General features: G+C 43.3%; 1 protein-coding gene across 24 annotated transcripts in view; it reads left to right on the forward strand.

Annotated features, from left to right (window-relative positions):
- The window catches only part of KCNMA1 (potassium calcium-activated channel subfamily M alpha 1), a 762,349-nt gene that overhangs the window by 607,614 nt on the left and 141,456 nt on the right, over positions 1-13,279 (forward strand). For all 24 annotated transcript variants that reach the window (XM_068982831.1, XM_068982832.1, XM_068982835.1 and 21 more), the window contains 2 exons: positions 5,026-5,112; positions 12,919-12,995. In XM_068982831.1, the coding sequence (XP_068838932.1) occupies positions 5,026-5,112; positions 12,919-12,995 (164 nt within the window). The remainder of the gene's footprint in view (positions 1-5,025; positions 5,113-12,918; positions 12,996-13,279) is intronic.

Genomic DNA, 13,279 nt, shown 5'->3' on the forward strand with positions numbered 1-13,279 from the left:
ACAGCGTGAACTAAAGAGCTACATGTCTTTAGCTTTTTGCCCTAGTTCATGAAGTCCCATTAGCTTGCTAGACACAGATATAATTACCATGTTATCAAGTACAAACTGTTTTCTCATGTGAGTGATATTTTTTGTAATTGCTCAGGGAATGGTACGCTATACCTTCAAAATTGAGGGGAGGGAGGAGAGAAATACACACCTGTCATATTTATCCATAATGGATAAAAAGTTCGCTTTAAAAAAATGTGTTTCAGTTGAATGACTAATCCTTGGTTGTCTCCAAAAATAGTGACCAAGTAAAGTTTATGATGACCGAAGAAGGGATAACTAGATGTTTCCCAGTTGTTATGCATAAGTGGTGGAGAAAGGGAACAAATCATTTTGCTGCTGCTGCTGCTAAGTCGCTTCAGTCGTGTCTGACTCTGTGCGACCACATAGACGGCAGCCCACCAGGCTCCCCCGTCCCTGGGATTCTCCAGGCAAGAACACTGGAGTGGGTTGCCATTTCCTTCTCTAGTGCATGAAAGTGAAAAGTGAAAGTGAAGTCGCTCCGTCGTGTCCGACTCTTAGCGATCCCATGGACTAGAGCCTACCAGGCTCCTCCGTCCATGGGCTTTTCCCGGCAACAGTACTGGAGTGGGGTGCCATTGCCTTCTCCGAATCATTTTGCTATCAAGCAACAAATCCCCAGGAGTGTGGTCACTCCTTTGGTAGGCCCAACTGGTGAGAATTGCAGCTTGGTCTTTGGAAGAACATCTGTGACTACTTTTCTCTTTATTAGAGAAAGAAAGAGACTTCTGTAACTGAGGCCACTGCTTATGGTTTTCACTCATTCAAGAGAGTTGAAATGTGCCTGTTGCAGGCAGGACTTTAAGCTGAATACTATGAGAAACTTGCTTATAAAAGTAAATAAAATAGGATTATGGTTTTCAGTCTTTTATTTAATTATGGTTTCCCTACAGAAAATAAATATTTGCTCCATAGGGTGTATAAGGAACTAAAAAATAAGTCTAAATACAAAACTAGGAAAAAGAGAGGGAGAGTAAGAATCCTTGGGGAAGAGGTCACACCAACCCTTTGCCTCCAGCTGTTACTGAATGTTTTCAGTTGAAATTAACAAGGTCATAGAAGAAAAAGAGGATCATTTATAGTTCCTTGAATTAAGAAAAAATCCACCCCTGCCAAGAAGATGTCCCTATTGGAATTCTGCTAAGTGGTATTTAGGCTTTTTTTTCTTAGAGATTTCCTTGATTCTTCACGAGACACATCTTGACGTTTATCTCTGATAAGCTGGTGAATTAGACAAAATTGGAGCAAAAGCCTGTTTTAAAGTGAGGTACGAGGAGGGAGACTTTTGGCAGCCATAAAAGCCAAACAAACTTAACGTCTTTTGAGATCAAAGATCTTTGGAAAGATTTACATATTCCCATTAGAAGGTCAATAGCGTATTCTGAGGGTAGCAAGCATTTGGCAGCAAAAAGAGTTACTTCTGTCTAGGATCCTTATCTCTTTATAGTTTCAAAGAAAGGAGGATTTAATGGATTTAAACGTTCTAGATTTGGAATGTGGATAGAAGACTCACTGCCTAAAATATCAAAAAGAGTAATAGGTTTCCTTAAAGAGACTTTGAAACTTTGTGCCCTTACACAGGAACTATTATATGCAATGGTCCCCTGAAATCAGGGGCACATGCTTCTTTACCAAACCCTTCAATCTGTGAGTGGCATGCAGCACAACAAACTTCTTTGTGTATCTAGATTTCTTTCCTTCGTTATTCTCAAGAGCTGAGCTCAGTCTTTTGATTCCCACCCAGAAGGGTGCCCTAGCCTGAGCAGGATACTGCAAACGATGCAGCCTTGGCTCTCACACAGAGATGATGTGAAGCTTCTCCTCCTGTCCAAAAGAGAACAAGAGGGCATCCTAGAATCGCACGGTCAGTGATGCCCTTGGAGGTGCTTACAGGGCCTTACACAATCAGCCATGAGGTTTAAGGAACAGGGAGATACTCCACTGTGCAGCCAAAAGCTGGTCCAGATGAGCCCATCTCCAGATATGGCATGGGGATAAAAATGCTTCGGATATCTCAGTCAGTACAGAGGTCTTCCAGTACCAGTAAGATGCCTCCTAGGTAGTTTATTAGCACCAAAGATCAAACGGAGAGCAGTGATGCTCTGAGAGATTGTCTGCGTCTTGTCTAGCTGTTGTCATTACCTTGCTTACTAATAATAGTGACCATGTATTAAGGACCTGCTTTGTGACCCCTCACTCAGGACATAGTATGTATGGTATGTACTTTAATTCTCTTTGTGACACTATCAGCTAGCAATTATTCCCCCCATTTTACAGATGAGGAGAGTGAGGTTTATCAGCAGGTCCATGCCCAAGGCCAGGACCTGAGCTCAGCTGTCCGACACACATACCTGTTCGCTTAACCAACACAGGCATCGAAACTGAGATTTGAACACTAATGTACCTGACATCAGGGCCCAAAAGCTTTCCTCTCCGCCACACTGACTTGACTAAAGCAAGCTTGAAGGCTGTAATAAATTATCTCAACCTGCTGTCTTCAGAATGACAGTCCCAAATCCTCACTGTACACCAATTCTTATTCACTGTTGCTAAAGAACAAAGGAAATGAAAAGAAACTTTCCATTGATAGGAACCGTGACACAATGGGCTTGATCACTGGAGTGCAATTAATGAAGCATATGATGCAAAAAAAAAAAATGAAACAGGTTTTGTGTGAGGCTTGTTTTGCTCCTATGTGTCACCTAGACATTGATGAGTGTCAAATTTCCTCTTTTGAATTGCATTGTTAAAACTACGATAGGATTTCTTTTTCACTCAGAAGCTTTTACATCCTTATATGAATACACATCAAAATGTAGGCTTATTCAACTTCAAGAAATTAGTTCCTTTAAACTCCAGAATTTTCCTGTATATTCCTGAATATTATTCTGGAGTGTACATTTTCTTCTCCCTATAATAACTTTATCTAATTATGGCCATGGTATTTTGGTATGAAGTTCTATGTTCCATTCTATGGGGCCAGCTAAAGTGATGATTTCATTAAAAGTGAAATACACTTTTGGCTTTTTTTGCAATAATAAATAAGAAAAGCTAATATACATTAGCTTTCTATGCATCATCTCCCTTAATCCTTTGAAATAAGTAAAGCAGACTATGCTTATTTTCATCTTGTATGTGAGGAAGTTAGGTTGTAGGGAGGATTAGTAACTTGCCTAAAGTCAGACAGTAACTGAATGGTGGGGTTGGAATTTGGACCCAGTTTCTTATTGCCGAATTAGGGCACGGAAGAACTGCCATACAGCACAGTCATGAGGATAAGAAAAGTGTGCAAAATCCAGCCTTCTGCTTTTCTAAAACATCCCATTTAACTGACTTTGAAACAGGGACCCTGACTTTGAAACAGGGACCCATCGAAACTGTCATAAGCTCTGACCCTCTTCCACTATAATGGTGAAAAGTCAGAGGGCTGCTTAACCAAGGTGAAGAGTAGTTGAAGGGTGTGTTCAGGAGGTGCCTGTATGGAGCTCCTGCCCCTTGCAAACTGCTTTAGTGTGACCTGCTGCTTCCTGACTGGTGAGGAATCTCACTGTTGCCTATGGTTCTAGGGCAGAACACTCAAATCTTCATAGACACTTGCTGCCATTTAGTGTTAATCACAGTGACCTCACAGGATCGGCTTCCTCCTGTCAGGCCTTGTTACTGGTAATAGTCGATGCTTCTGTGACTGCAAACATTTTGCAATAATGATCTGCTCTGAGCTCTCCAAAGAGAACAAAAGTTCACCTGGGTCCTTCCTGTCTTGCTACTGATGCCTTGCTGTGCTAGCCACAGCCCTTTTCTGGAATGGTTTTACCAGCAGTAAAAGATGACGTCTTAAATGCCATCCTCTGTTTGGATTGTTTTAGACAGTGGAGGAGTTCCTTTAGCCTGATTCCAGACATCTATTACCATAAACACCAACTTTTCAGATCAAAAAATAACTCTGTGGTATCTAGTGCTGCATTTACAATGCCTCAGTTCTGTGTCCATTAAGCGCAAAGCCTCATCTCTGTCTCTGTGTAAAATAGACTGTATTCTGCTTTTGATCTGAAGACAGTTAAGTTTGTTTGTTTCATCCATTTATTAGATTAGGATACATTTATCTCTTCTGTCAGTCCAAACACAGCTTGGTCAGCTAATCTATTTATACCACTTTGAAATAGGACAGTGTATATTTAGGTTTATACTTCCCCCATGGGGGAAGTTTTTTTTAGGGATAATTTGCATTTGTTTTTTCTAATTACAAGTTGGCCCCAATCAGGTTATACTAGATACATAACGTTATTCGAACACTCTCATACCTTTTTGTAAACAGCAGACTGGAATCATTAAGTATTTCCAACTGCTGGCATTTTTTGTTTTTTCTCTCATTGTCAGGGTAGATGCAATTCTTTCTACCTAGGCTGCACATGGAATCCACTTCCAGGTCCGTATCAATGTTATGCAGATATTCCGCTTGCTTCTACATTGGTTACAGGCATCCCGTACCATTCCCTGCAGTAACATGTAGTGTGTATACATGTATGTTTCTGTATGCATATAGGGGTCCCATTAATACCCTGCCATCTAATGGAAGATCAGTGTAGCCATCGCTCTGTTAGACCAAGAACACCATCAACAGTAATTTCCCAAACAATACATGATTAGGAACTTTGCCTCAAACCAGAAGCCCATGGCAATCCCATTGTACAAACTCAGCCCTAAAATCTAGATTTGCTTTGATATCTGCAACTGGGAGTGTGCCAGCCTGGGAACCTGGCAGCAGAACTTTATGATGGCATCATCCAATTAGATGTGTAGGGCCGTGGAGATCAGGCTCTAGACAAAATCTTTGGGGAAAGCATCAGACTAGTGGGCCCCCTATAAAGTTAACAATATGGTGTAGCCTTTAAGGTTTTCTTCAGAACATGACCTCATAACTACATCTTTTTTGTTTGTTTTTGTTTCACTGAGCAGTATATTAATTAATCCTGGAAACCATCTTAAGATCCAAGAAGGTACTTTAGGATTTTTCATCGCAAGTGATGCCAAAGAAGTTAAAAGGTAAGAGTTTATTTTCACTTGCCTTCCTTTTTGGCTCAGCTGTACCTATCTCCATGCACTGAGATATGCTTTCAGTGTGTACTGGGCCCTAACCCCAGAAGTGCTTAACATGTCTGTTTCCATCAAATGGTGCTGAACCTTAGGAAAAAAGGATTGTGCTTTGACATGCTTCCATGGACTCCTCATCACACAATGAGTTCCATACCTTTGAATTAGAATAGTAACATTTTAGACCTAGGAGACCCTAGATACCTGGTCTTGCATTTTCCAAGTGAAGAAGCTGAGTATCAGGGAGATTAAGCGATTGTTAAAGATCACCCCAATTCCTGATGACCCAGGACAACATAGGACAATGGCCCCTCATCTAGTGCTCTTAACATTATCCAGGCAAATTTACTCGAGAAGTCTCCATTTTCTACTTAAGTGTCAAATGGAATCTCAAAAAAGTTTGGATTAATTTCAGATGAAATGCCAAACTGGCTGTATTTCTATTGGTGGCCTTTCTAGATAAGTGGCTGACTTTGTCAGGTTTAATTCTTAAGCCTCTGTAGGTACAATCCAGGATTTCATTGGCCTCAATGTTTCATGACACTTTTGTTCATATTCTCAAACCTGTTTAAACAGCCCAGGAAATCATAGGACTTTCTGCAGAATACCATGGAGTATTATTATATTTGATTCTAGCCTGTGAACTAGAAAAAATTTACTGATAGAAAAATGTGACTCAGAAGGTCAGAAAGGTCACTCAGCTCAAGGACAGTGTCACATAAAATATCTTAACTAAATAATGAATTGTTCAGGTGTGTCATTTTTATATTAAGCCTATTGTCTTCACTGGGCTTCCCAGGGGCTCAGTGGCAAAGAATCTGCCTGCCAATGCAGGAGACACAGGTTTGATCCCTGGATTGGGAAAATCTCCTGGAAGAGGAAATGGCAACCCACTCCAGTATTCTTGCCTAAAAGAGTCCCATGGACAGAGGAGCCTGGTGATCTACAGTACATAGGGTCACAAAGAGTCAGAAACGACTTAGCCACTGAGCATAAGAATATTGTCTTCATCCAGTGAGCTCCTATTCAAAGTCAGGCTGGTGCTGGGTATTCTACAGTCTTTGTTGCTAGTCCTCAAAACAACCTGGTGAGGTTGGTCTTCTGAAACTCTCCAGGCTTCAGTTTCCTCATCTGTGAAATTGAGACAAATGATTTGTACAAGGCCATGCAAAAGTTATGACCAACCTAGATAGCATATTCAAAAGCAGAGACATTACTTTGCCGACTAAGGTCCATCTAGTCAAGGCTATGATTTTTCCTGTGGTCATGTATGGATGTGAGAGTTGGACTGTGAAGAAGGCTGAGCACCGAAGAATTGATGCTTTTGAACTGTGGTGTTGGAGAAGACTCTTGAGAGTCCCTTGGACTCCAAGGAGATCCAACCAGTCCATTCTGAAGGGATTTCTTTGGAAGGAATGATGCTAAAGCTGAAACTCCAGTACTTTGGCCACCTCATGCGAAGAGTTGACTCATTGGAAAAGGCTCTGATGCTGGGAGGGATTGGGGGCAGGAGGAGAAGGGGACGACCGAGGATGAGATGGCTGGATGGTATCACTGACTCTGGACGTGAGTCTGAGTGAACTCCGGGAGATGGTGATGGACAGGGAGGCCTGGCGTGCTGCGATTCATGGGGTCGCAAAGAGTCAGACATGACTGAGCAACTGAACTGAACTGATGCAGCATATAAGCAAGTGGCAGAGCCCAACTGGAACTGCTCTTTCCTTTTCTAAGGAAATTTTTGACCACAGTTAGAAACACTCGTGAATTTGTATGCAGAGTTCCACGTGCACCAGGTGTGTTCTAAGTTCCAGATACCAAACATTGATGAACTCATTTAATCCTCTCAACAGTGAGACAGGGAGCATTGCTACTGCCATTTACATGTGAGGAAACTGAGGCACAGATTAATTAACTCGCCCAAAGCCACGTGCCTACTGAGTCATAGGGCCAGGGTTTAAAACCAGTAAGTCCCATTCCAAAGCTTACATTCTTATTTGCCAAGAGGTGAATCTGCCATGTTGAGCACAGACCTATGAGATTTGACAACTGACACTTATTTTCTTCCTCTTCATCCCCTCTTAAAAACTAGCCCTACTAGTTATAAAAGCTTTTAGGGGGACTTCTCTGGAGGTTCAGTGATTAAGACTCCATGCTCCCAATGAAGCGGGCATGGGTTCAGTCCCAGGTTGGAGAACTAAGGTCCTGCATACCTTGTGGTACAGCCAAAAAAAAAGAAGCTCAGGAAAAAAAAATGGGGTGTAGAAGCTAAAGAAAAAACTCCTTGAGACTGAGGTATCTAATGACTTAAATTTACTTCTGCAAATTGGGACAGGATTGTCATTATTCAGGTGAAAGATGAAAAGCTCCTTATCCAGTTCATAGAACCTCACCTTTTCTAGGAATACCTGCCAAACTGGGGTCACCTGCAAGAGGAAAGTGAGGCTAAGTGGGACGGAAGCCCCTCCAAGTCTCCTGGGAGAGAAGGTTGATCCCTTGATCAGACACAAGACACAAAAGCTGGAGCATGCCTAGGGGGCTGGGGGCACACAGTGTACCATTGATCACATGTACCTCCCAGATAGCAAATATAACATGAAGCTCCTATTTATGTAATTCTATTTCCTATTGCATCTCTCACTAATGAATGTCACAGATACCAGGCAGTCCAAAAAACAAATTACCTCCTGTGTTAGGGAGTACAATATGTCTCATTTCAGTGCTTTATGGTGTTCACAAATACATGCTGACACAATCAGCCTCAACACCAGCCTGTAATTTTCCGTGGTGTGTTATGTGTCAAGAGCAAATGCTGTCAGTTAGGGGATTGAAAACCACAGAAAGGACATTGGAGGTTTGCAGGAAACTAAACAAGTTTTCTAAAATGGGAAAGTAGATTATGATGATCTAGTATTGAATTTGCACCCTCTGTTGCAAAAAAGGGTTGGGAAAAAGTTAATGGATTGTAGCTCCGAGAAACTTTCAGATGCAGTGCTTTAGGAAAAGAGGGGTGAAACCCTCCAAGCATTGTCTTACTCCTTCACTCATCAAACATCTGCAGGTCACTCACTTTTGAGAACACTGTACTAGGTGCCAGGAAAGCAGTGGTGAACAGTGGGGAGAAGACACTGCTTTCATGAGCTCACATTCTAGGGAGGAGAGAATTGCAGTTTTGTTTGTTCATGATGCAAAGAAGTAATGCAACTGTCACTGATTTAGATTGCGGGTAAGTGATGGCTCATGGAAAAGGCAAGAGAATTCCAAAAAAAACATCTACTTCTGCTTTATTGACTATGCCAAAACCTTTGACTGTGTGGATCACAATAAAGTGTGGAAAATTCTTCAAGAGATGGGAATACCAGACCACCTGATCTGCCTCTTGAGAAACCTATATGCAGGTCAGGAAGCAGCAGTTAGAACTGAACATGGAACAACAGACTGGTTCCAAATAGGAAAAGAAGTACGTCAAGGCTGTATATTGTCACCCTGCTTATTTAAGTTATATGCAGAGTACATCATGAGAAACGCTGGGCTGGAAGAAGCACAAGCTGGAATCAAGATTGCCGGGAGAAATATCAATAACCTCAGATATGCAGATGACACCACCCTTATGGCAGAAAGTGAAGAGGAGCTAAAAAGCCTCTTGATGAAAGTGAAAGAGGAGAGTGAAAAGGTTGGCTTAAAGCTCAACATTCAGAAAACAAAGATCATGGCATCTGGTCCCATCACTTCATGGGAAATAGATGGGGAAACAGTGGAAACAGTGTCAGACTTTATTTTGGGGGCTCCAGAATCACTGCAGATGGGGACTGCAGCCATGAAATTTTAAAAGACGCTTACTTCTTGGAAGGAAGTTATGACCAACTTAGATAGCATATTCAAAAGCAGAGATATTACTTTGCCAACAAAGGTCTGTCTAGTCAAGGGTATGGTTTTTCCAGTGGTCATGTATGGATGTGAGAATTGGACTGTGAAGAAAGCTGAGTGCCGAAGAATTGCTGCTTTTGAACTGTGGTGTTGGAGAAGACTCTTGGGAGTCCCTTGGACTTCAGGGAGATCTAGTCAGTCCATCCTAAAGGAGATCAGTCCTGGGTGTTCATTGGAAGGACTGATGCTGAAGGTGAAACTCCAGTACTTTGGCCACCTCATGTGAAGAGTTGACTCTGATGCTGGGAGGGATTGGGGGCAGGAGGAGAAGGGGACGACAGAGGTTGACAGATGGCTGGATGGTATCACCGACTTGATGGACGTGAGTTTGAGTAAACTCCAGGAGTTGGTGATGGACAGGGAGGCCTGGCGTGGTGCAATTCATGGGGTCACAAAGAGTCGGACACGACTGAGCGACTGAACTGAACTAAAGTGATGGCTGCTCTGAGGGAGAGATATTTGAGCAGAGATGAAGGTGATGAAAAAGAATCCATTGAACAGGGATCAGAAGGGAAGAGGAGACACGGTGGTAACAATTTTGTCGTGTTTAGGGAACTGAGGGGGTGAGATGAGGTTAGAGGGAACACCAGGGGCTGGCTTCCATAGGACTTTATACAGAGGCTGTGTTATTACATGGAATCATGGATGGTCTTAAGCTGGAGATGATGTAGTAAAAGGTGTTTCATCTGGATGGTAGAGAATGGGAGGTAAGTGGGGGTGGGGGGAGAAGAGGCCCATGGACTTGGGGGGTGCTGCAAGAGGTGAGTAGAGGTGGAAAGAAGTAAGACCAACTCAGAATACATTTTACAGAGTCTGTAGGACCCTCTAATGAACTGGATGTAAGAAGTGAGAGGAAAAAGAGGAATCAAGAACGGAGCCTAGACCTGGAGCTTACACTGTTGAGGGGAATGATGGCTCCATCTTACCAAGATAGGGTAAATTGGGAAGGAGCAAGTTCAGGGTGGTAGGAAATCAAGAATTTTATCTAGACTAGGATAAGCAGGCAATACGCACTAAGCATACACATCGAGATGTCATACAGCCAGTAGGACCTAAGATTCTGGCATTCTGGGAAAAAGTGAGGGCTGGAGAGGTACATTTGGGTGGCTGCTGTATCAGTGAGGGTCCTGGCAAGAAACAAATGACATGCTTAAATGGGAAAAGGGAGGTGAGTTTTATGAAGGGACCATGTATAGCTGTGGGCACAGAGTTAAGGAAAACTAGCAAGGGATGAAAAAGCACCTCAGAGCTCACAACAGACTGGAGCCACTCTTAGCCCTGGATCTTCAGACTCAAAGGAGGGCTGTCAGAACGTGGAGAGAAAGGTTGCAGCGTAGGAGACACTGCTGGCAGGAGCTCGGTCCTTCAGTAAAGGAATCTCATCACTGCCAACTCCTACCACTGTCCACGCTCCAATCTCCTGCCGGCCCCTCCCATTGGCCAAACGCGACAGGAAACCCGAGGACAAGGAGACCCAAAGGCCAGCTTTGCAGAATGCAGATGTGGTCTTGATGATGGATGGGGCAAGGTCACCAGCTGGAGAAGGGGTGCAGTGAGGAGGAGAGGGAGTGGCGAGAGAGTTCACAGGGAGGAGGAGGTATGAGGCAGGGGATCCTGAGAAGTGCGAAAAGGCCCCTGGCATGCACACCCGTGGATTTAAAGCAAAATCAGTTGGCCCAGAGGTGTGTTCCTTTCCCCAGCAAGGCTCAGCTGCTTGAGTACAGGTGTACTGAGCAGCAGGGCTTTGCCAGGTGAGCATGGAAGGCAGAGATGGGTGGGGAAGTGCAGAGAAGTGCCTCTTAGCAAGGATCAGCTGCAGCTTAGATACTCTGCCCTCGGTTGGGGGAGTGCATCTCCAGGTCACCACAGGCCCCTCCACCCCCATTTCACTCATTAAGTTTACATGTGTGGCCCTTTGCATATCTCATTTTCAGAATCCAGCTTTAATTCATGAAATAATCATACTTTACCTTTTTAGTCATCTCTTCAGACCCACCATTGTCTCACCATCTCTTTAGTGGAGATGTGTTAAGACCTTGGGCTCTGCCACTTGACTGTGTGAGTTCCAATCTGGGCTCTGCTACTCTTCTCTTTGTGACCTTGGGCAGGCCACTTAACCTCTCTGTGCTTCAGTTTCCTTATCTGTAATTCAGAGATAATAATCATATCTCTTTCAAAGGATTGTTTGAGAATCAAGTATGTTAATGTGTTAATGCTTATAACATGCTTAAAACACCTCCTGGGCTATAATCTGTGCTCTATAAATGCATTTTTGTTACAATTATTATTATGTGTAGAAACATCAAATGGGGGAGAAAATGTCCAAGGGAAGTGAAAGAAAAATTGCTTCCTCCTTTCCTGTCCTTCCCCTTTCAAGGAAAGTCATCACTGGCTGGATTCTTAGCCACACTGTCACTCAGCCAAGCAATCAGCTACCTTTTGTTTTTTGCAAGATGGTTGAGAACTGGCATTTTAACCAGTGGCTGAGCTGCTAAGGTAGAAAGAGCTTTGGGCTTGACTTTAGACGTCCTGGAGTTGGCTAAGGTCTAGACAGGATGGCTTTGGGCAGATCATGACAACCTCCTCGATTTACAGATGAGGACACTGAGTTCCAGGGACTGCGGCAGCAAGATCTACACAATCTCTTCCAGATCCCAAAGCCTTAGAGTTGGTTTCCAGGCAGTGCCAAACATAAATGAAGTCCTACGAGAAACAAAAAGGACCTGAGAATAACATGGTCAAGAAATGTGTTTGCTTCTTTATAGTCTAGGTCAAGGAAAGACCATGTTTATCCTTGGCATTCAGTTGCATGTTGGGAGTGATGAAGGTGGTGAGCCAGAAATTTTGTTAGTCTCCTTATTCAGAAGGTTGTTCCCGTGTATTTTATCACTATCACAGTACCCACCCCCCTCCCCAGTACTGAAAGGATACAGGCCCCCAGTGCTGTTTTTCCAGGCCCTGTACATTTTAAACAGTGCTCCAGTGACCTTGGAGTCTCATCCAGAATATCTCCAACACAGCCAATGCACCTTGTAATCACATATTGACACTTGAGTCACCTGAGGGGATGTTCTTGTTGATTGCTGCCTGTGGGTCACCTTTCCACCCAAGTTTAGTCCTCTACCCTAACCCTATAACACCCTCTGCCCAACCCATCCCTGGGGTCAAATGAACTCTGCTCCTTAGTATGAAGAAAACCTTCACTAATGCAGTATTCTCAGGTCCGGAGAGCGTGGGAGTGAGTCTGGCCTGTTTGGGAGTAAATATGGGCTATGAAATCCCAGAAGGAATTTGACAGAGGACCCCCACGACTTTCGCTTCTTCTTCAACCTTGCTTACCTTGGCTGACAAGAGAATGTGCTTTCAAATATCAGTGACAAGGCTGATATTTTTATTTGACTGAGGAATGTCATCCTGTGCCCTTTTCATACCTATTTGATCAGACCATGAGGATGTCAGGGATGTATTTAACCTCCCACCGAGGGCCCAGAGCTGGTTGCCCAAGTGTTCTGATGAGTAGCATTGAGGGCTGTTCTCCAAAATGAAAGCAGGGAGGGTAGACGTGGTGTGTCACGTCAGCAAACTCTCTCCCAGCTCCTTTTCAAATAAAAGTTTATGAAAAGAAGCACTAACTCAAATTGCAGAATCCTGTGTTTGAAGTAAATGGTCTAGCAACAAACATTTCCGTCTATGAATGTCTAAACCTTTCAGAAGATTAAAGGAAATTAGTGCTGGCGTGTTTCATTAATTTGGCACCATGGTGGAGGAAATGTGGTCCTCATTTCACTTGGGTGGATTATGAAATGTGTCAGTTTTTCCATTCTCTCTCTCCAGGGCATTTTTTTACTGCAAGGCCTGTCATGATGACATCACGGATCCCAAAAGGATAAAAAAATGCGGCTGCAAACGGCGTAAGTAGTGTTTCTTTCCCCCTCCCCTCCCTCTCTCCTTCCTCTTTTCCCCCAATTCATTTCCCTTCTCCTTTTCTTTTTAAAGAAACACTAAACATCAAGAGGGTTCTTGAATATGTTTATGTTTCACCCCACAGTTTAAAGAGACATGAAATAAATGCTTGTCCTCACTTGATCAGAGCAGAGGATGGAAAATCGCCACCATCAACACCTCGGTGTGAGCCTCACGCCTAATCCCCACTTCTTGACTCTAAAGGGATGCCTAGGTAGCTGTGTCCATCAAA

Source organism: Capricornis sumatraensis, chromosome 10 (assembly GCF_032405125.1).
Source record: "Capricornis sumatraensis isolate serow.1 chromosome 10, serow.2, whole genome shotgun sequence".
NCBI classification, from domain to species: Eukaryota; Metazoa; Chordata; class Mammalia; order Artiodactyla; family Bovidae; genus Capricornis; species Capricornis sumatraensis.